Source organism: Myzus persicae, unplaced genomic scaffold, assembly GCF_001856785.1.
Source record: "Myzus persicae strain clone G006 unplaced genomic scaffold, MPER_G0061.0, whole genome shotgun sequence".
Lineage (NCBI taxonomy): Eukaryota > Metazoa > Arthropoda > Insecta > Hemiptera > Aphididae > Myzus > Myzus persicae.
In genome coordinates this window covers 19,253-40,693 of record NW_019103953.1, presented here as the reverse complement: position 1 = coordinate 40,693, position 21,441 = coordinate 19,253, and the positions used below count along the sequence as shown (strand labels likewise).

General features: G+C 30.8%; 3 protein-coding genes and 1 long non-coding RNA gene across 5 annotated transcripts; 2 read left to right on the top strand and 2 right to left on the bottom strand.

Annotated features, from left to right (window-relative positions):
• The first annotated feature begins 3,596 nt into the window (after nucleotides 1–3,596).
• On the top strand, nucleotides 3,597–4,588 carry LOC111036827. The gene is made up of 2 exons (XM_022319043.1): nucleotides 3,597–3,725; nucleotides 3,888–4,588. Exons 1-2 carry the CDS (start codon nucleotides 3,711–3,713, stop codon nucleotides 4,296–4,298), a joined length of 426 nt encoding a protein of 141 aa, XP_022174735.1. The 5' UTR covers nucleotides 3,597–3,710; the 3' UTR covers nucleotides 4,299–4,588.
• Nucleotides 4,589–4,622: 34 nt separating this feature from the next.
• LOC111036824 lies at nucleotides 4,623–7,352 on the bottom strand. Its single transcript, XM_022319040.1, has 3 exons — nucleotides 7,229–7,352; nucleotides 6,201–6,550; nucleotides 4,623–5,137 (listed from the first exon to the last, which is right to left on the bottom strand). Exons 1-3 carry the CDS (start codon nucleotides 7,241–7,243, stop codon nucleotides 4,714–4,716), a joined length of 789 nt encoding a protein of 262 aa, XP_022174732.1. The 5' UTR covers nucleotides 7,244–7,352; the 3' UTR covers nucleotides 4,623–4,713.
• A 111-nt stretch (nucleotides 7,353–7,463) lies between these two features.
• Nucleotides 7,464–15,907, bottom strand: LOC111036825. 2 transcript variants are annotated; one of them, XM_022319042.1, is made up of 4 exons: nucleotides 13,223–13,875; nucleotides 11,612–11,680; nucleotides 10,689–10,778; nucleotides 7,464–7,886 (listed from the first exon to the last, which is right to left on the bottom strand). In XM_022319042.1, exons 1-4 carry the CDS (start codon nucleotides 13,631–13,633, stop codon nucleotides 7,809–7,811), a joined length of 648 nt encoding a protein of 215 aa, XP_022174734.1. In that variant the 5' UTR covers nucleotides 13,634–13,875; the 3' UTR covers nucleotides 7,464–7,808. The 2 variants fall into 2 exon arrangements, with proteins under 2 accessions (XP_022174734.1, XP_022174733.1); XM_022319041.1 differs by lacking the exon at nucleotides 7,464–7,886 and adding an exon at nucleotides 15,805–15,907 and having other exon boundaries at nucleotides 10,264–10,778; nucleotides 13,223–13,637.
• LOC111036828 lies at nucleotides 13,536–16,333 on the top strand. The gene is made up of 3 exons (XR_002604809.1): nucleotides 13,536–13,650; nucleotides 14,217–16,156; nucleotides 16,250–16,333. It is a non-coding gene; the product is annotated as an uncharacterized LOC111036828 (long non-coding RNA).
• The last annotated feature ends 5,108 nt before the right edge of the window (nucleotides 16,334–21,441 follow it).

Sequence of the window (21,441 nt, the reverse complement as noted above, 5' to 3'; positions counted from 1 at the left end):
ATATTCTTAGAAATATTGGCCACAGCGCATAGTCATTATTCGTATGCAATAATTTATCGTTCAATTTAAATTTGACACTGCATCTATTACAGTGACCTACTTAATGACGATAGATACACTCGACACCTACTATATCTACAGCAATACGGTTTTCCCGGTTTTTAAAAAATGATTACACACGATTAACGAGATGTAATTAGAAAATTAATATTATTTTTCTAAATTGTGGTATACGATACCATCCTAGCAGTTACCTATTATATCCATTCTTAACCTACCTATTAAGTTCGATTTGGTATGGAAGTAAAAATAATTAGCAGCTAATGTTGTCTAGATAATAATTCGAATACGCACGAATGATAATTAATCAAACTAATTTTTATATCATTATTATTAGGACTAATGTCTCATAATAAATTATCTAATTATGTTACAAATTATAATGAAATAAATGCTTAGGTGTATGTATTATATTATAATAGTAATTTAAATATCCATAATATCTAATTGTTTGAAATGTGAAACAAAATATTCGTGATCCAATACGCAACATATACGTATACCTATTAAGGTAGTGTATTTGATCAGCGATAAGTGTATTTGATAAAAATAGAAATAAAAATAAAAATGTGTACATATACAAGCGTACTTATTATAATATAACATACCTACGACGTTGTGTAATATTGGCAATATTTCTGCAAGAAATTAACGATATTTTTCCTGTTTGTTATATGCATATTATAAAATATAAACTATGATCTGAATGGAATGCAAAAAACAAATTGTGATAGGTAGTAAACCATTAAAATAGGCTTACACCCCAAGCCCCAATTGGTTTCATACAATTAATATTGGATCATGCAATGTGCCTATATTATACCTCTTTACAAGTGAAAATTATTAACGACTTTTATTTTATTATTCAATGGAATAATTTTGGTGTGTGACACGATCATTTAGCATAATACTTACACTCAAATAATAATATTGAATATCTAGATTATGCCACTACAGTTGGTATATAGTATATACGATAGTACTGAACAAAAAAATCAATGAGTTTTTATAGTTACATACTGACATTGAAGTAAGATATCAAACATAAGTAGGTACCTACAGTGTTTTTCAACAAAAGTATAAGTTTCCACTATCAATGCTTAAATAGCTTAGATCGAGTTCACAAAAATACCTTATTACGCAGTCGGAGTTTAAAACAACGAAAAAACAGAAAAAAAAAATAAACGAACATTAGAAATATTATTCATACATTTCTAATTAGTCTACACCTATACTGTATTGTAAGTGTTTACATGTTATTAAAATAACAGCGTGTTAATTTAATTTTCATCAATTAATCAGTCATAGGTACACGTCTTGTACATTAGTTTAATGTGTTTAAATTAATATTCATACGATAGTAACTACCTACTACTCAATGATCACAATCATACGGGCTGCAGTATAATATACCATTTACATAACAATCAATTGCACACATGATAAACGAGAATATATTGTGGCCTGAAGTAGGTACAAAGAACTTAAATAATACATTACATATTTTCATATCATAAACCAATAAACTAAAGTCAAATCGAATTATATGAAGGAGCAAAGGCCAATGTCTGCATACTCTACTACGAAAATATGTAACAAAAGTGTTGTGCACAAGGTGACTTTTTCACCGAAACGTTTAAGAGTAGGTAGGTATAGACGGTATAGTTTACTTTATATTTTTTTGTTGAACATTGGCCATTCAATACATTTCTAATATCTATTACTATCCCGCGTTTTAGATTTTGATGCCTGAACAAAGCGAGGAATGTATTATTGGGTTGATAATGATGTGTGTGTGTGTGTGTGTGTGTGTGGAAAAAACTAACAAAAGTTGGTGGGCAACGATATAATTTACGGTAAACCAGATTTCGTCAAAATCGATTTTTTTTTGTAAACCAAAACTTTTCGATTTTTATTTGAAATTTTTAGTTCATTAAATAAGGGCCTTATTAATTATAAATATAACCGTTGTAACAAGGCAATACTATTGTTAATTTACTATAATCATAAAAATAAACAATTTTTTGGTTTTATTATTTTATAACGACTGTCTAATGTATATCGTGTACATGTATTTTCAATACACTTTTATGCGATCTGTGACAACTCAACAACAGAAATATTTAATCAACTGCTATTTATTAAATACCTACAAAATATAACTTTTATTTCGGTGGGAGAGTAGTTGTGGGATTTTCTTTGTTAAAACGAACAATAGGGCGTTTGGATTTAAAATGCAATTCATTCGTCAGTTAATAAATTACTTGTATGTGCTTAAAATTTCTACAGTTATAAATCGTTTTTTGTTGAACATTGGGATCATGCACACTGCACAGGTTTCTTATGAAAATTATTAATTGATAATTATTGAAATATTTAAAAAGGTGCATTCTATGACATTTTGTGTCCCGAATGCTGAATTAGCGGTAGTTGTTACTGTTATAACAAAAATGCAATAAAATAAGATGTTTTATATTAGTATCCACATACATACATGTCATTGTCATATTGTTAAAAAATACATTGGTTTGAAATCTGTGTAAACTGTAAATATTATTGCAAAATATGTAAATAAATACCTATTCATTATTGTGTAATTATGTAAAATGCGTTGTTTATAAATTAACTTAGTAGTTTTTATATTATTATGCATTTTAGCTGTGTATAACTATATCTCCAATTTATTTCCCAGTTTTATACCTTAAAAACTAAATGAATATACAAGCGGCACTCAAAATGTTTTTAGACGAATCATTTAAAGGTGAGAATATATTCGTAATATTATTTGAAATGTAATTAATTAGTTTCAATAAGAGTTTCTGTAAAATATAGTTCTAGTAAATCGATATAAAATTATTAGCTACCTAATGGTAATTTAATACAATAGTTATTAATATTTTAAGAGGAGATCCGAGATTATAAAAAACACCATAGTTTAAAATGATGTGTTGAGCAAATTCTTAAGTGGGTAATTTTTTTGTGTTTTTGAACTCCATTGCTACAAAATACAAATTATTGTTTTTAAGTTTTCAATCATAATATTATTGTTTTGTTTAGTCAGATGTTTAAATCATAATAGTTCAACAGGTGTTTTCAGTTAGGCAGCTATTATGTGTTACCTATTTGACAAGAAAGAATTATTAAGATTTTTTGTGAATTTCGGTCACATCTGTAAGTTGATTGTTTAAAATAAAGATAAACAAATCAGCAAGGAAATAAGAAAACTATAGACAAATACGATTAAACATTACTCACCAGTAGTATGAGTATAATATGTATATATGCCCGCATAGCTATATATACATATATAAATATATATATGTTAACTCACGATTTGAACAATAATGAGTAATAATAAATATGTAATAGCAGGTTTTGTCTTGTAGGGCTGAAATTTCAGGAATAAAATAAAATAATAACATCATTAAATGTTTAAAAAAACAATTATATTGTTCTAATAAAATAATATTTAAAACCAACAACGACGAATACGCCCAATGTCGATCATTATTTAAATACGCGTATGGACCAGTTGACATTGAACGTGGTCTGGAGCGCTCTTGTTGTTGTTTTTTTATTCGTCCTCCTATAAAAGCCCGGGGCAACTATGAATTCAAGCTCAAATTATATTTCTCGCACTCTCTGCTAAAATGAAATCTTTGTTGGTAAGTGTCTACCTGCAAAAGCCGATCGCATGTACACGTTTTATATTATTATTATAATTACCGAAACCGCAATTATTCATAAATTTAGTATTGTATTAAATAAATTATTTCATTAAATATCAATAATAATGAAATTATATTATGTATTACTATCATTTACAGGCAAAATCCGTTGTGTTCTTCTTAGTACTTACGAGGTCGAGATGTGCTCCTGGAAGATTAGGTACCATCGATCGATTTATTCCAGACTTCACCGTGACCGACGACGACGATGAGTTTTATAAGATTTCAACGGACGAGTCGGAAGATCATACTTGGAGCTACTACGAAGACGACGTTACTGACTCGACCCAGGACGACGTTACTGACACGACCCAGGATGACGTTACCGAACCGACCACGAATGAAATACCTCTGGAAAGTCTAATGGCTCATATCGATCAGCTCGCCGGACAGGGTAATGGTACTACCAAAGGACAGTACGTGTACACGGACAAGACAGGCAGTTCCGTAACGGTCGTGTACGTTGCGGGTCCATCGTCATCGCTCGCAGCGTACACTGATGGTGAATGAAAACTCGGTGCATTGTTGTTGTTATGTTGTTGTTTTTTTTTTTGTTATTGTTGTTTCATAGAATATGTTTTGTGTTTCGGAGCATTACTTATCGAAAATCGAAATCGACGTCCAAAACCGTATCAACAATTTTCAATTGTAAAACGTTTGTATGTAGGTAACTAATAATTTCGACTTGATGACGATTTTGACGGATAAGCATCCCGAAACCATATTCTATGAGCGATAAGTATTTATTTATGTGTTTTCGGAAAGACAGAAATAATTAGATTGTACGATATTATATTTTATATAATTGTTTTATTAATTTTTTTGTTTAACGTGGACTAGTCTTTAATAATATATAAAAACAAATCGATTGAAGAACAATATTTTACAATTAGTATTTTGCTTAGGGCTTAGCTAAAAGTGCGCATCAGTTTTGACTGAACGTGTAGCTGAAACCGTCTGGAGATCTGTTCAAGTTGAATTTGCCGGAAGCGTGGTTGACGTTGTATGACGTGGGTGGTGGGGTCGGGGCAGAGTTCCATTGGTTCCATTTGGCAGTGGTTGGGATGGAGTTCCATTGGTTCCATTGACTGTGTTTTGGCGCCGCAGTCGATGGAGCGGAGTTCCATTGGTTCCATTGGCCGTCGTTCGATGATTCTGAACTCCATTGGTTCCATTGGCCGTCATCATACTTTGCTGCTTCAGCGTCTGAGCTCCATTGGTTCCATTGGCCATCATCGGACTTCGATGCTGCGTCTGAGCTCCATTGGTTCCATTGTCCGTCGTCATTCTTGGGTGCTGGTTCGGCGTTCCATTGGTTCCATTGGTTTGGGACTGCTGGAGCTTGAGACCTAAAATAAATTCGAAATAAATTTAAAAATGGAAAAATCACGTTTCGGCTTAAAGTTCACCATAGATAGAGGTCAACATAATTTAATAATATACGAGCAGTTTAATAATTCCAGTATGTAATGGAAAACTCGTGTTGTACCTTTAGGTATTGTCGTTGTTTGACGGCCTATACAAATCGAGGACCCGCGGTTTAGACTTTTAATGCATCATAATTGTGGTGGACAATTATAACAATCCGTGTCCAACCAAATAATAAAATCGTAATTATTTGTTAAGCATATAAATATTATAATATATGTCAAGACCATCGTTTACTGTTAGAAATAATAACAAAACCCACAGCGGAGTAAAAATGTATTATAATACATATATATACGTCGTATCCATCCACTATTATTTAGGAATAATACTATATTGTTTAATATCCGGCTAAAAATGTGTAAAAAAATAATCGTATACGCCTGTACAGTCGACGGTTAATTTCATATACAGGTAGGTAGTCGAACGCGTATCGAAATTATATATTTTATAAAATTACGAACGGAAAGTGCAAATAAAATATGAGTATAATATTGGGTACAATCGGGTAAATTGTTTTAAAAATAAAACACTGTCTAAACCCACCGAGTGTCAACTATATGCTGTTGTACCACCAAGACCTACACACACGCGCACACGGCACACGCACACCCAACCTGGTAGCGATCTCGATCTCAGACCTCATCTATATCAGTTATTTTTAGAACTGTGCAGCGGTCGACTCGACGACCGTAGAAGTCCCCCGTTGTCGCGAGCAACAACAAACAGCAACTATTGTGGAAACAAGCATTATTTATACTCAAAGAACTGCAATGACTATAACAATAATTAAGCGTCATTAGCCGAGATAGACGACGCTCGTAATAATGTATTGACCGTGACTGCGACCGGCGGCGTATACGGTATAGAAATTTGAAAGAAAAAAAATTGCGCCGAGTGCAGCCCTAACCCAACCGCAGCCGGTCTACTTATACTACGACCCTTGTCGGGAAGGGGTGGAAAAGGGACTGTGGGTGCACTCACCATTGGTCTTGTTGCCATGAACCCGACTTCGGTGCGGGTACGGCGTGGGCAGCGGGCACTGGGACCGGTGTCGGGGCTACTGGCAAGTGATCGCCGGTGGCCTTGAAACCGTCCTTGCCGGCTGTGTAGCTGACCGTGCGCCTCTGGCCGTTGGGGTCCACGTAACTGTAAGAGCCTCGTCTGTTACCAGAAGCGTCCGACTCTTCCTTGAACTCCACACCGTCACCCTGCGTGTAAGCGGCGCCGAACTGACCGTTGTTGGACAGGTACCGGGCGTCGGTCAGTATGGCGGCGTTCTGCGGGGCGGAGGCTGCCAACGCCACCAACGTCAACGCCATCGAGACAAATACCTGCAATCGTCATGGTATGCGGTGTAAGAACGGTGGTCACAAAATAATAATAAGAGGTCGGGACGCGGACTTTCGAGCATTCATTTTTTAAAGGACTTTTATCGATTTCCGAGTCTTCGAAATAGCATAGGTGCACACGTAGGTATACGACAAAAGCCGTACAAGACCCGACTTGAAACTTAAAAAATACGCACCACATAGTGAAATCATAGAATATTTCTCGGCGTGTGTGTATCGTAGGCAAGAAAACTGCATCTTAGTATTATCGTTGTATCGTATTGACGCGTTAATAGGTGTATTTTAAAAAAATTTTTAAACTCTATCGACTAGATTTTATTACATTAAATATTATACTATAACGCGCTTAAAGCAGCGACAGACGAGAATAGTTTGCAGTGTTCATGAAAGTACTAGCATCAAACTTTTGCATAAGACAAATTGAGCTATAGAGTTCTAGCTAAAATATGATCGGTCATTTCCAGCGTTTTTTTTTTAAATATTTAACTAAGGATATTTTTATGAAAAAATGATCGTCGTACAATATGAGATATAACTCAGTAGTTTTATCGATCTTACGAAGTCTCTATTCAAATGTATTTTATACAGACACCGCGGAGCTTAAAATGTATAATACTAATATATAGTTGTATTATAGTGTTATAAAATGTGGGTACTTACGACAAATCGGCTCATGATTTCTTCAATATTGTCTTGTGCTACGGCAACTAGAAAACGAGAACTGTACTGTCTGGTGTTTGTGGATAGCGTATTTATAAAAGATCGTCGCCCGAGTCCTGATTGCCTTGCATTGCGCTTTGCGAGCAAGGTTAACGGATACGCCCTAAGGAACCGAAGATAATGGAGGGAAACATTATCGATGTAAAATTAAATAATAATAATCATAGAATAAAAAAAAATCCGATCGTTCCATTTACGTAGTGTTTGACTTCCTGGGCGAATTATGCTTAACCTGACCAAAACGAGATCAATCCAAACGGGTAAATATAATATGTGATGGTGATTGTTAATATGAATTTTTTGAAGGGCAACGAATGCCTGAAGTGTACGAAAAAATTCCTCGAGACGTGTTTTTATTTTTCATTATTTCATGGGCGTGCCCCAAAGAGTGCATCGGCTGAGTCGCCACCGTGTGCGTGGGTAGTAAGCGAGTGTGTTATTGTTTAGTAAAATTACATTTCTAAATGTATTCGTAACTTATGATTATTATGGTTATTTATTATTATTTATATTGCACAATTTATTCGATAAATACTCGTCCTAAGTCTGGCGCCAGTTGTATGAGTACTATAATGTACGTAGCCAATGATATTATTATCTAAAAAAACAACAAAAACACAAAAATGTGAGTTGGTCAAAATTTAAATATCAACACATCTACCACAATTTCTATACAAATATCAAAAAATAATGTGTGCATAGACAATTTCCGATTACTCAATGACAGTGAAAGTTCATACAATAATGTAATAGGTAAGTGCATATGTACTTATTCTATAGGTATTAAAACGTAAACTTTATAATTGTATATTTATATAATAGGTATGTCTATAAAACGTGGAGTACTGCAGTAAATAAGTTTTGTATTCATAAATTATAAATGCATTATTGTTTCGATAATGTCTACACAAGTAATTGAAGATAAGTACCCTCAATAATACGTCTCACAATATCACAGATGCTTAAGTTTATTTTTAGAGAAATATAATTACTATGTCTTAGAGCTTAAACTATTTCATTATTTCAATATCATGTTGGTTTTTAATCATACATGTTTGGTAAACTACATAAAATGATCATAATATAATATCTACTTATTTCATCATCTCGTGGAGTTGTAAACCCAAGAATTAAATATGCATTATATGCTTACAAAAACTTGAAAATATTTAATTTTAGTGATTTAGTGTCTATTTGCCAAATGTTGACATTGCCATTTAATGTTTATTTTATTGTTTGATTCAGATTTCGCTTTTATCGTTTTGCAGTTATTAATGATCATTATAATCGTGCATGTACCTATTAATTAATTGTGTTTGAGTATTTGGAGAATAGTAATATTATGGTTTCTATAATTTTTTCTTAACAATTTTATTATATTATATTCAACTATAAAATATTTCCAAAAAAAAATTCCTAAAATATTTAAAAATGATTGACAACTGAACATAATTTTTATTCATCGAATTACAATCAAACACTACCTATATAATAATATGATATTCAGTTAATTTTACCAAAAATCTTTATGCAATTTTATATTTCATACAAGTGTAGAATATTTTATGGTTATTACTCAATGATAATCCACCAAAATATATCCTTACACATTATTGCATTTAGTTTAAGTATATTAATTAATAAGTGTGTTTTCAAGTTTAATTTACGAGATTTGGTGACTTGATACTCGTAAAATTAAATATTGAAAAAGTGTATACTGATGTACCTACTGATATGTTTTTAAGGTGACGGTAAGGTACAATAAAAACTTGGAGATACAAATATTAGGTCAGTATTTGTACAATTTAGATTTTTTTTTTAAGTAAAAATTTTTATCATTATTATATTAGAATGTTGAAAAATATGTTTGCATTCTAAAATATGTATTAGTATACTAGAATAGTATGAACGAACCTTGATAATATAATTAGACGAGAATAAATTACAGAGCGTTCAATAATATGGATACGTATAAGTAATAAGTATTATATTAAATTATTTGTAATACTAATGAATAATATTAAATAATGATACATATAAATCTACACGGTATGCGAACCGTAATAATATTTTACAGAATTCAAATATTGTTATCTTAGAAATATATTGATTCGCAAGTAAAAAAAATATTTTGTGAAATATTCGTTTTGATGATTGTAATTTAATACGTACACATTTTAATAATTTATAATATTATAAAATAACAAAGCTGTGTAATATTAAAATAATTTTTGATCATTAAATAGAACAATCAGAACTACATGTTGCTATATATTATGTACATACATTGGTATAAATAATTATCGATGAATGAGTACAATGCCACGCAAAATAATATTCACAAACGCGTTGGCGTTATGTACGATTTGTCAACACATTTAAACCACTTAAAGCTTATAATATATAGGTATCTCTTACACACAAACGTGTGCTGACAATATTCACGTTCCCATACGATTTATGAGAAACAACCATATTATATAATTATGCACGTTTTACATTCAGATTCTATTGGATTTACAACGATGTTTTATGTATAATATTGTCTAGAAAAACACTTTTTATGGTAGCTAAAAGTATAAATGTGCCACACGAGTATTGTATGCATAGTGACGAATATGTATATAAAAAGGTACTATATGTAGACACTGTCAAGAATACATAATTCAAAGAATTCGGAAAATTGAAGAACAAAAACAGTCCCACCCAGTTGAATATTCAATATTGTTATTCGAGTGCGATAATAATGGCTCATATTATTTTATAGTATTATAATATTTACTGTAATAACACATGCGTCCACACAGCACTTCACCCGAGTAGTTTGGAGTGGAGTGGACTATACACGTCTATCCGTCTTAAGTATGACGTATGTTCGTATATTCTTAGAAATTATTCGTCACTCACAAAGACTTGAAGTGAAATTGTTTTTTATTTTTTATTTTTTGTAGAGATAAGACGTATGCTTTGCAGTGTACTCAACATACTGATCATTATATAGTGATGGATTTTAAATAATTGCAAAATTACATTTCCACCCCAATAAAAATATCTATTATTTAGTATAGCACAGTATAGTACAGTTTAAAGTGTTTCGTTTATTTACATTATTAATGTTTTTGGTATTTTTTGAATAGTAGGTAGTGGTATAACTATATTTATTCTTACGAGTGATACTTTAAATGTTATTGGCTTGGTGTAATTGGTTAGCCCTTAGCATATACTTTTATGTCATACTTTTCAATAATGCAATTTATTATCAAACACTGGAGTCAGCTGCAGTTTATTTACCGCACCAAAAGAAACCCAAAATCAATTCGACTGGTATTTTATGAGCACCATTAAACGAATGGCGATGGTGATAAAAATTATGATTGTTTATTGTTCCTATTATACTTACTGACGATAGAATAGTTTTATTGACCGTGAATAGACCAGAAGCTGTAATAACGGTTTGAGAATTCTGTACTTGAGACATAAAGAAAGTAACCTGCACAGTGTACAATACATTCATTAAAATACATACATATTTGCGTTTTGTTATACATATATTAACGTGACAAAATCTAAAACTATACAATATAATATGTGTGTTTTGGTATAGATATGTATTTGTATTTATTAAATATTTTAGACAATTTAGTTGTGCAATATTTAATACATATTGAGTTAAACTGCAGAATAGGTTACAGTTATTTTAAGTATTGAAGGAAAAAAGTATAGTATGGTTAATATTTTGTTATAACTTAATCATATTAAGGTGGTAGACGATATTTTTTTATCATGAATAGCAGTTATTATTATTATTAAGTTTATTGTTTTCAATCCATCAACATACATATTATAATGTAAAACAAAAAGTTATTGTAACTCTTTCAAAAGCTAAAAACTTGTCCTAAAATGATGAGATCTAATATGAATATTTAAAATTGTTTTTTTAATAGTGTTTGTAAAAAAATATAATAGATATCAGAGATTTCTATTAAGTTAAATAATCATCTGGGATAAAACTGAAAATATTTTCCACGTGTAACCTGTAGATATTTGGAGTTCTCAGAAATAAATAATTATTAAGCTGTTAAAACAAATGAAAATGTAAATATATGAAAACAATTTGTCATTTAAGTAAAGGAAGTACCCATTGTGAAAAAAAATGTTATATTTTTAACGTAACCTGGAAGCCAGAAAAGGAAATTAAATACATATTATTATTATTTAAATATTAAATACGATTCTATAAAATTGTATGTATAACCTGAATCATATATTTTTAGATTTAAATTAATTAGTTACTTATGTTTATAACTATAATTCATTATATACCTGTTCAGAGCAGTCTTGGGGTAATTTCCATATCGGTATGTTTCTTAAGTCTGTTATAATTTCTTTGCTCTATAGACAATTGTACATAATATTATTTTAATATCGCTGATTTTCACGGCAATAATTAAATTTATATGAAGACCGTGCCTTATTTTATTATTTAGTTAGAGGATGGCATAGGAAGTCGTGTGTTATAGTTGAAAACTAATTTTTGTCTCGGATACTAGAGTGTTTTTAAATAATGTTCATGTGGTCAGGCGAAAACATTTCGATAACGAGATAGGTAATATGATCTCAAATGACAATGACGATCAAACACGTGAGTTCCAGATTCAGGTCTACTTACTATAGGTATATGTAGGTATATTAAATAGGTAAACCTAACCTGTCGGTAGTCTCAAATTACTTTATAATAAATAGAATAAGTTTAGACCAGGGATTCCCAACTTTTTTTGGTCGCTTACTGCCTTTTCCGATTTGTAAGTACTCTCCACCTAAAAATTCTCAAAAGCCACATTCAGCTACGAGTGCTTCTCCCCGTGGTTGGGCAACACTGGGTCTTAATGGTCTTATAATAATTTACTTGTTTCCCTCAAAGCATTTGTCACGGATTCATAAAATGTTAATCACCCCCGACGTCTTTTAAGTTAACTGTACAGATAATCAGAGTGGATTGTAACAACTATTAGTGTAGCTTCTTAGGTTGAAAAATACCTTTTTCGTGAACTAGACGTCATAATCAATCCACTCGTTAATTGAGCTACAATTATTTTACTTGTGCATCTCTAGTGATTTAAAATAATTGCTTTTCATAGTTTAAAAAATGTTTTTCTTTTTTATAGCTTAATTTAATTTTTTTTAATTTTTTCCAAACGACAAAAATATTTGTTTTGAATTTTATGCCCCGAAGCAGAAATGTTTTTCAAAATATTGATATTTTAATATCATAATGTTGGAATAGAACACATTGATTTGATAAAATATATCATAATATGAAACACTAGGAAAAACCACTAACAATGTATATTATTATTTCATATATATACCTAATAGGTAAGCTTACCTATTGAACAACAATTTTATTATTATACGGTATTTATACTGAACACAGTTAAGTGAAGAGTACAAACACAATAGTTGTTATGTAATTGTACGTATCATGCCGAAAAAACATTTTATAATATAATGGTAAACGGATGGTAAACCGTATTACATTATTTTTTGTTTTTATTAAAATATTAATAATTATAACACGTTCGTGTATAATTTTCTGAATTATTAAATGCTAATAGTCTTGGACGACGTTTTTGCACAATTCACTGTTGATACATGTACCTGCATTCTGGGAAATATTATACAACACGATCTGTAATATTATTTTCATACTGCAGTGGGCAAACGTACTCTGCAAAAAGGGATTTGTCTCATTTAAATACAGCTAATTAGCGATTAATTCACGAAATGAACACGCATTTCGCAATGTCGTGTGACATCTTATACACGGGCCTCCGTCCAGCTCTTTATTTATCGTTATATTATACCCGTGCATTATCATCTATCTCTGCTGACTTTATGCGTGCAGTGACGTAATAATATTATGTATCTAATTACAGATTCCGTGAGCGTGTCGGACAGATAGGCGACCAGGTATGTACCGATCCAGGCATGCCCCAGGAACATCAACGACTCCAGCATGCTGACGCCCTTGTTCTCCAGCGCTGAATGTTTATACCTGTAGGTGGGCATCACGTATGTGTCGAAGTAGAACCGCGCCAGGTGCTCGAGGAACACGAAAAGCAAGTACGTGGTGAGCCGGGGTCCGAATGCTACGCTCACCTCCTCGACGAGGTCGCAGAGCTGTGCGTGCGCCAGCCGCTCCGATTCCAGTACTTGACACGTGGTACGCGGCGTGGAAGCGAGCACCTTGGCCACTTCCATGCGCCACCGCGTGCGCAACGACCGGAAGCGGACGCACATCTCGTCGCAGAACAGCAAGTACAGCAGCGGAAATATCGAACTCATGTACCTGCGGCAGCGTGGTAACAAATGGAGACATAGTATATATATTATATCGTATGCGCGCGAAATACAATGGTTTTATGTTAACAATGTACAGGCAGTGTGTCCCGAGTCCCTCTACAAATTTCGATTTAATGGCTTATGACGTGTATTGTTGAAAAAAAACCTATCAATTTAGATGCGTAATATAGATTGGCCGTGAAGACAACTAGGATGATTGTGCTTTGCTTTCGGGACACACTATATAGGAGTTCGTATCTAGTTTCTACAGACCCGCAAAGAGAGTAATATAATATGGACTGACGAGTGGGCAGTAAAATACGCAATGTTTTAGAAAATTCAAATTCCTAATCACACATTCACACCTACGCGGGATGCACACCCGCCCACTAAATAAAAAATTCTCTTGGACATTTATACCTTGCATGTCATATTTTAATAACTATAAACTAGCAAATAATAGGAAAAAAATAGAAAATGAATAAAAAAAAAGAAAAGTCAGTAAAATATTATATTTTTGTGGGTTTGCGGAGAGATGTTTAAAATCGTTCGCTAAAAAACGTTGCGTTCTATATTTTGTTCGCAGATAACCGGATTACCGGATGATGAACAATTTGCTACACAAATCTACTCCACCGCAGTATCGTCTATAGAAACGCGTCCTGTGTTAGTTTTTATAGAGAAATAATATAATTTATTATAGTATTTTGTATTTCCATCGCCCGTGCACTCGTTTAGTTATTGGGTACCTACGTAGACTATACTGTATCAATATATCATGTATACACTGAAGTAACCCATACGGCTGCAATTTACCTACTTTTGTAAAACTGATATATTATTATAACGAAATAAAGAAAAATATTTTAACAATAATAGGTAGTTAAGTATAATATATAGACTCGAGTTGGTAATAATATTACGACTTTATGTAACATTATAATGATAATAATAAGAAAACACCATACACCCACGTCTACATATGTGCCTACCCATATTATGGTCTCTGTTGGTCAATTTCCTTACGTGCGAAATAAATATAAACTACTTTCTTCACTGCAGTTTATATTATACACGATTACGAATGTATTTTCTGCAGTGCATATTATTTAAATTCAATGTGTCCGACTTTAACACCTAATAAGTAATAACTGTGATTTCAACAGTGCCGCGTGCCCAGATAACAATATCATTTTGTTTGTACGATACGTTTATGTGCGACTGCAGACGCAGATCAGAGAAGAGTAAGGGCTATATGCCTATATGGTATGGTAAAGGGCTATTCCCCCTTTATGTGCTATAATGTTATACGATATTGTGTTTAAATACTTAATTTCTCAATAAACTAATAAATTATACATTTATTTTTTTTGGAATTTGGTCGATTGACAATCGAAGAATAGGATATTTTCGATATTTGCCACCCTTTATGATACATAGCAGCACATTTTATTTCACTTGAAGGGATTCGAATCGGACTGGTTTTCATGATACGATGTTTTATTTTCATTTAGATGTTCTGAATACTGATTGATCTAATTCCATGATATGGATTTTGAAAGCGTGTTTGGATTTCTAATTTTGTATTTTATTGAGATCTAACTTTTAAACAAATTTAATTATCAAAGTATTTGACTTTTCAAAATGTAAACATGTAATTACGATTTTTCAGATAAATAAATTGAAAATGTTGTTCGCAGGTTCTAAAATAAATATATTAAAACGTTCAAATCCTTTTTAAATATCAAAATTCATAAAATGTTTCATTTTAATACCTCGGGCTTGAAAATGTAACACAAGATGTCTTAACTTGATCTAACTGGAATATAAAAAAGAAGTAGAAACACAATATCCTTGCGTCATAATTCATAGTATATAATATTATGGGTGGGAATTTAATGTATTTTTACAGGTGGCAATTGCCCGGTATCACTAGAAATGTACTGGTGAAAACATTGACAGAGATTAATTTTTTTTTGTCAATATCAATTTTGAAACTATTTTGAAAAACTATAATTTTTTATATTTTTCGGCTGTCTAAAAAAAAAAAACCTTAACCATCTTTTCACATCATTTGAAATTTCTAGATCTGCGTCTAGGTCTGCTCGTGAGTTCCTAATAGATTTAATATATTATCGGTGATTATGGCGATGCCACTATTTTAAAACGCATACCTCAAAACCGATTCGTAGAACACTTTGGCCGAAATTTTGTTTACCAAAATATCAATGCAGCCGCACGCGAGCAACGTAAACGTACATCCCAGATAGGCGATCACGTAGTAGCGGGGCCGAGTTCTTTGTTCCGTAGGCCGACCTTATTTCGAATCGAACCGGTTTGTGTTCTCGATGATTTTCGGCAAACGCATGTCGACGTAGATCGACGTCAGTTGACTTAGAAATTCCCTCAGTATGAAATTTATCGTCCAAAACCACAGGGTAGCTGTCGGATTTCTTATGGCTTTCAACACCAACAAATAGCATGGCGTTATGTATGTTACCTTGATCGACAATCATTGAAAACACGGTATGATTAAAAATGTCTACTACCGATCATGAAAATGCGTATTGCAATATAATTCATATTTTATGGAATTACATTATATGGTACTGTTTACAGTTTTTCAGGTTTTTAATAAGCAAGCAGACATTTTAAGCTGTCCAGTTTTGAATTTCAGATCAGACATGATGTTTTGTTTAGTTTAAAGATAATTAAAAAATTGTATTTAAAAAATAAGCAGTTTGTTTTCGAATTAGAATAAAATATGAAATCTTTAATCAAATCATCATGAAGGTTGATGTTATTCGGCTATATGTTGCAAATAATAATTTATAAAAAACAGTCAGATAGGTAACCGCTCTGCTGTTAAGTAGGTGTCAAGTGTAACTCGTCATTGAGTTGGCAATGTAATTGATGTGTTAAATTTGAATGATAAATCATTGTATTCGAAGAAAACGATTCTGAGCGAGGACGGTCCAAAATTTTGGTGACCAAGGTTACCAAATAATAATTTTAATAACAGTATTAAATGTTAATAGATTTTAACAAATGTTTTTCTTCCTCATATATTTTTTATAGTACTAAAAATTTTCATTGATGATCTTACACAAAAATAAAATATATACAAATCAATACAAAATATTTGAATAATAATTTAAAATTTAAAATTTAAAATACATAAGCAATTTTTACCTATTTTAAACTTCTTGTAATCGATTGATTTTTTTTTAATAACAAATAGGGATATATGGTGGCCAATCGCAGCAATTCCTTAACTTTCTAATTTAATTTAATTGATTCACTGTTTATTAACGAAAGGTTAACTCGTTGTTCAACTCTATTATACAATTTTGTATTTAGACAATACTTAACGTTCAGTCGTTTGAAATCGATCACTGTGGTCAGTTCTCCAATTCTATCTTCTTTTGTATCAACAAGATACTTGTATTAACTAAATGTGTTATGTTTTTTTTTCATAATCAATGATATAATTTTTTACTTATAACATTTTGTAAAATATTCGAGTGACAAATTTTTTGATATTATATTCAACATTGTTTATTATATCATACAATGTACACAGAAATAACAAGTTTAATAAACATTCGACGTTAACATCAAACTTTCAATACTTACTACAACTCAATTAAGCAGAATCAATCTACCACAAAAAATTATAAAAGACATTATTACAAAAACTTCTCTCTGTAATTGTACCTATACAAGTAATGAAGTAGGTATATCGAATAATTGATAGTAATTACTCTTCATATTTACTAAACTCTCATAGTCGAATATTGAAAATTTTATTGAAAATTCCTTTTCTCAAAAATCAAAATAATAAATATGCCACATATAAAAAAAAATTGTATACCTACCTAAATACCTAAATTACTCATTTAAATATCATTTATATTTCATATATATTACACAACAATATTAGCTTACTCGCTAATAAGTAATAACTATAATGAACATTCGTCATTCAACGTTGTCTGGATGACGATTACAAAAATTATTATAAATGATAATTTAGAAATTATACATAAGTATGAAATAGGTACTTAAATGTAGAGCCTTAAAAGAAAATAATAAAGAATTAAATTAAATCGTATATAGGTAGGTAGTTAAATAAAAACAAACATTTGAATTAATTATGAGTATTTTTTTAATTACTTTTAATTTCTTACGAGAAATTTATATGGTTGTTTTGAATGTGTTTTATAATTTTATTTTGATATTTAGGTAGGTAAAGCATGTTGTAGTTCTAAACTTGTAAAAATGTTCTTAGGTAATAACAATTTAGTTCTAATGTAGGTATACTTAAGATGTAGGGACCTCAAAATTTTAATCTGTTAGTAAGTAATAGTAATTACTAATTACCTAATACATATTAGGTAATAGGTATATTATAATTTATAAATAATAATACCTATAATAGTGTTAGGATATACCTGATATACATATTAGTTACTTGTTTTTAAATACATACCAGTGGCCATATAAGATTAGGTCCCCATTGAAAATCTATTCGACCATAAAATACATTTTTAAGGCTCGTTAGTCCCATAATTTTGTACAGCATTAACGTTGATCTTATATCTTCGTAGAAATCTTTATTCGTGACCGACATTTTATTGAAAAACTAAGTTAATCAAACGATAAAATCATATACACAATCGGATGCATAAGTTTCAATTGAAATATTATATAGTCGTACGGTGTAGGCTTAAGTCATTTATTGTGCGAGTATTAAACCCATTTGTTGTGATCAAACAAAACGGCTTGGCCCGTACATTCATATGTTAAGTTTTAAATATTAATAAAGTTTGCTTAATGTAATACATTTTTATTGGGAAAAATGCATATTGTGTACATAAAATACGAACGTCAACATTTCATCTTTTCGACCATTTGTAAGGTTCTAATTTAGATTTCATGAATAGTAAATTTATATAATCATTCCTTATGTAGGTATGTAATATTGTGCGTGTGTTTTTTAATAATAAAACTATCGACGGTGCAAATATTTATACAACATAATAATATTTATCTATGTATAGGAGTGTCACTATATATTGGTGAATTTATTACTTTTATGTAACACAAGAAAAAAATACAAAGGTATCGAGATTGATTGTCTCCAATTTGACAATAAATATTTTATCAAACGAGTAATTGAAACTAGGCTTTGATTATTTCGTCTGTTCTGACGAATAAATATTTTATTTTTTTGGTTTAGCATATTATTATTATATTTTACTCAGTGGCCTCGGGCCTGGATATTACATTCCACTTTTCGTCCAAGCGAACGTTGAATAATGAAAAGTGAATTTAATTAATGTTTCATTCATCTCGCCTATTATGTTATTATTTTTCTGTCGAAATTACCTATTTTAGCTATTTGGCCTAAGCCAGTTTTCGTGTTGTCTACGATTTCATTTTAAATTATAGGTATATAACATATTATATACATTATTAAGTACACTAACCTATAATGCAGATATAGCGCAAATATTTTTGTTCGAAGATTATACCAGAATATGCGCGTTGTGTGCAACAAATGACTCTTTTTATTTTATTTCTTCGTTAACTTGACTCAGTAATGAGTATTGCGGGGTGTCGAAGAGATTCACAGGAAGAAATCGAGTAAGAAAATATCTTGTGGTGGAGTTATGAAATATATTTATACTTTTATATGGCAGCTGGTGGCATGCAGACTGCAGTACCTATATACTGTTAAGTACCAAATACAGCCTCGATAGTACATACAATCTACCATAGTCCATAGTATCAGATCTCAGTAGGTAGTTATTATATCTACAATAAGAAAAGTCAAATTCATTTTGTGCTTTGGTAATCAATGCAAAGTATAATATATCTATAAAGGTATGTCCTCCATAATGTATATACATGCCTGTATGGAATGTTACGTAACATTGACACTTTTTAACAACAACACACTCATTAGTCATTATAAATCGAAAAGTATTTATGTTTTTGAAAAAAATTGTTTTCATACAAGATTCAAAGAAATCATTACAAAACATTGTTTTGTTACTAAGGACTTTTTAAATTTTTATTTTTTTGAATGACATCATACATTATTAATTACACATTCCAAACCAGATCATATTCATATGAGATTCCAACTATTATAAGGGAAAGTGATACATACTAATATCATTGTATTGAAAAGTTTTTGGAAATATTTTTTTAAAGTAATTTAAAGTAATAATTGCAAAACAACGATGTTTGTTCATGGTTTTTCAAAGTTGTTACATTGTCGAATGACAGCATATATTTTTAATTTTTAATTCCTGAGTAAAGTATCTTTTCTGAGAATTTCAATACAATTTTATAAAAGTCGAATTTTGAACATGTATAGTATTCAAAAGTATACCTTGTAAATGTATTTAAAATTTAGGTAAGTTGAATAAAAACGTAGGTACATAATATGTATTTCAATTTTTTATTAAGTTTTCTTCTCCATGTCATCGGATCCATTCCAAATTAGTGTCAATATTTTATAATAAATGTTTGCCAGTTTGTAGAACCGATGTGACAACTCTGGGCTACGTGAAGTTTCCCTTCCCTCAATCACCTATTAAAAATCGATGACAATTATGACAATTTTGGGTTGCAAACAGTTAAAAATTAGTTGCAAAACATTGCCACTGATTTGGAATCAACTCTGTTACTCGAGGGTGGAGGGGGATCTTCGTGAACAGGACCCGACATTTATAGGTAGGTATGAATAACCTCGTCAGCTTGGTATCTACATACGAATTTTAAATATGCGTTGGTAAATGAAGAACGTATGAGTTTGGATAATATTATTACGATACACTTCAATTATAAACAAAGAATAAATAGTTAATTAGTTAATTTTTAACGAGCTATGAATTACGATAGTATTTAAGACGTATTTATAATCTATACTTTATAATATATTATGTATATTAACACAAATTATTATATATTTTATTAAGTACATCGTACCTATATAATAAAATACGACATCTCTATATTTTAGTCAACTGTAAACGCAACTGGAACAGAAATAGGATAGTTGTTTCAATAACCCTGGGATGCAATCAATACGATAATATTATTATTTTATGTATATAGTGTAACATGCTAATTTATGGCACTTCATATTATACCTTTGGGATCCGATTAATAAAATACGTCCTTTACAACATTTTTTTACGATAACTCGAGGTCGAGAAATTTACCTTCATTCCATAATTTCTATAACACTCTGATATTATATTAATGTATTCAATATTATATAATAATTGTGCGTTGTAAACTATATAGTATTATTATACTGAGGTATACCAAAACTAGTCTATAAGTATACGAAACGTAGCTCATAATAATAATATTAATAACAAAATAAAATTGTCTGGACTTTGGGCGCGTTCTATCATACAATTATTATGATTTCATTCGGGCAATGTAAATTTATTAATTTGTTAAATTTAATTAAAAACTCCTTTTGTTATTCTCATTAAAAATTCTGTTGCAATTAGTTTAGAATAATATAGGTATTGCAGGGTGTATAACAGAATATGGCCGACAAGTGTAATCAAATATAACTATGCAATAACTGTTGTTCTTATCTATATTTTTTTTTTGTATATTATATCATTGACAATAACCATAAATTAAAACAAAATTAAAACATGTAGTATAAAAGTTATTACATAGTTAGACATAACTAGTTTGTTAAATCTGTAGGTTCTTTCTGATACACCCTGTATACATGGTTCATATTCAATCGTATATATTCGCATTAGCATTAC

What these genes read in the sequence shown, in the direction of transcription:
- LOC111036825 (XM_022319041.1), bottom strand. Translation starts at nt 13,633, where the DNA reads ATGAGTTCGATATTTCCGCTGCTGTACTTGCTGTTCTGCGACGAGATG. An exon ending in CCGACACGCTCACGGAATCT is followed by an intron (nt 11,681 to 13,222) that starts GTAATTAGATAC and finishes AATTGTCTATAG; the next exon opens with AGCAAAGAAATTATAACAGA. An exon ending in CCCAAGACTGCTCTGAACAG is followed by an intron (nt 10,779 to 11,611) that starts GTATATAATGAA and finishes TACACTGTGCAG; the next exon opens with GTTACTTTCTTTATGTCTCA.
- LOC111036824 (XM_022319040.1), bottom strand. An exon ending in TCATGGCAACAAGACCAATG is followed by an intron (nt 5,138 to 6,200) that starts GTGAGTGCACCC and finishes AATTTATTTTAG; the next exon opens with GTCTCAAGCTCCAGCAGTCC.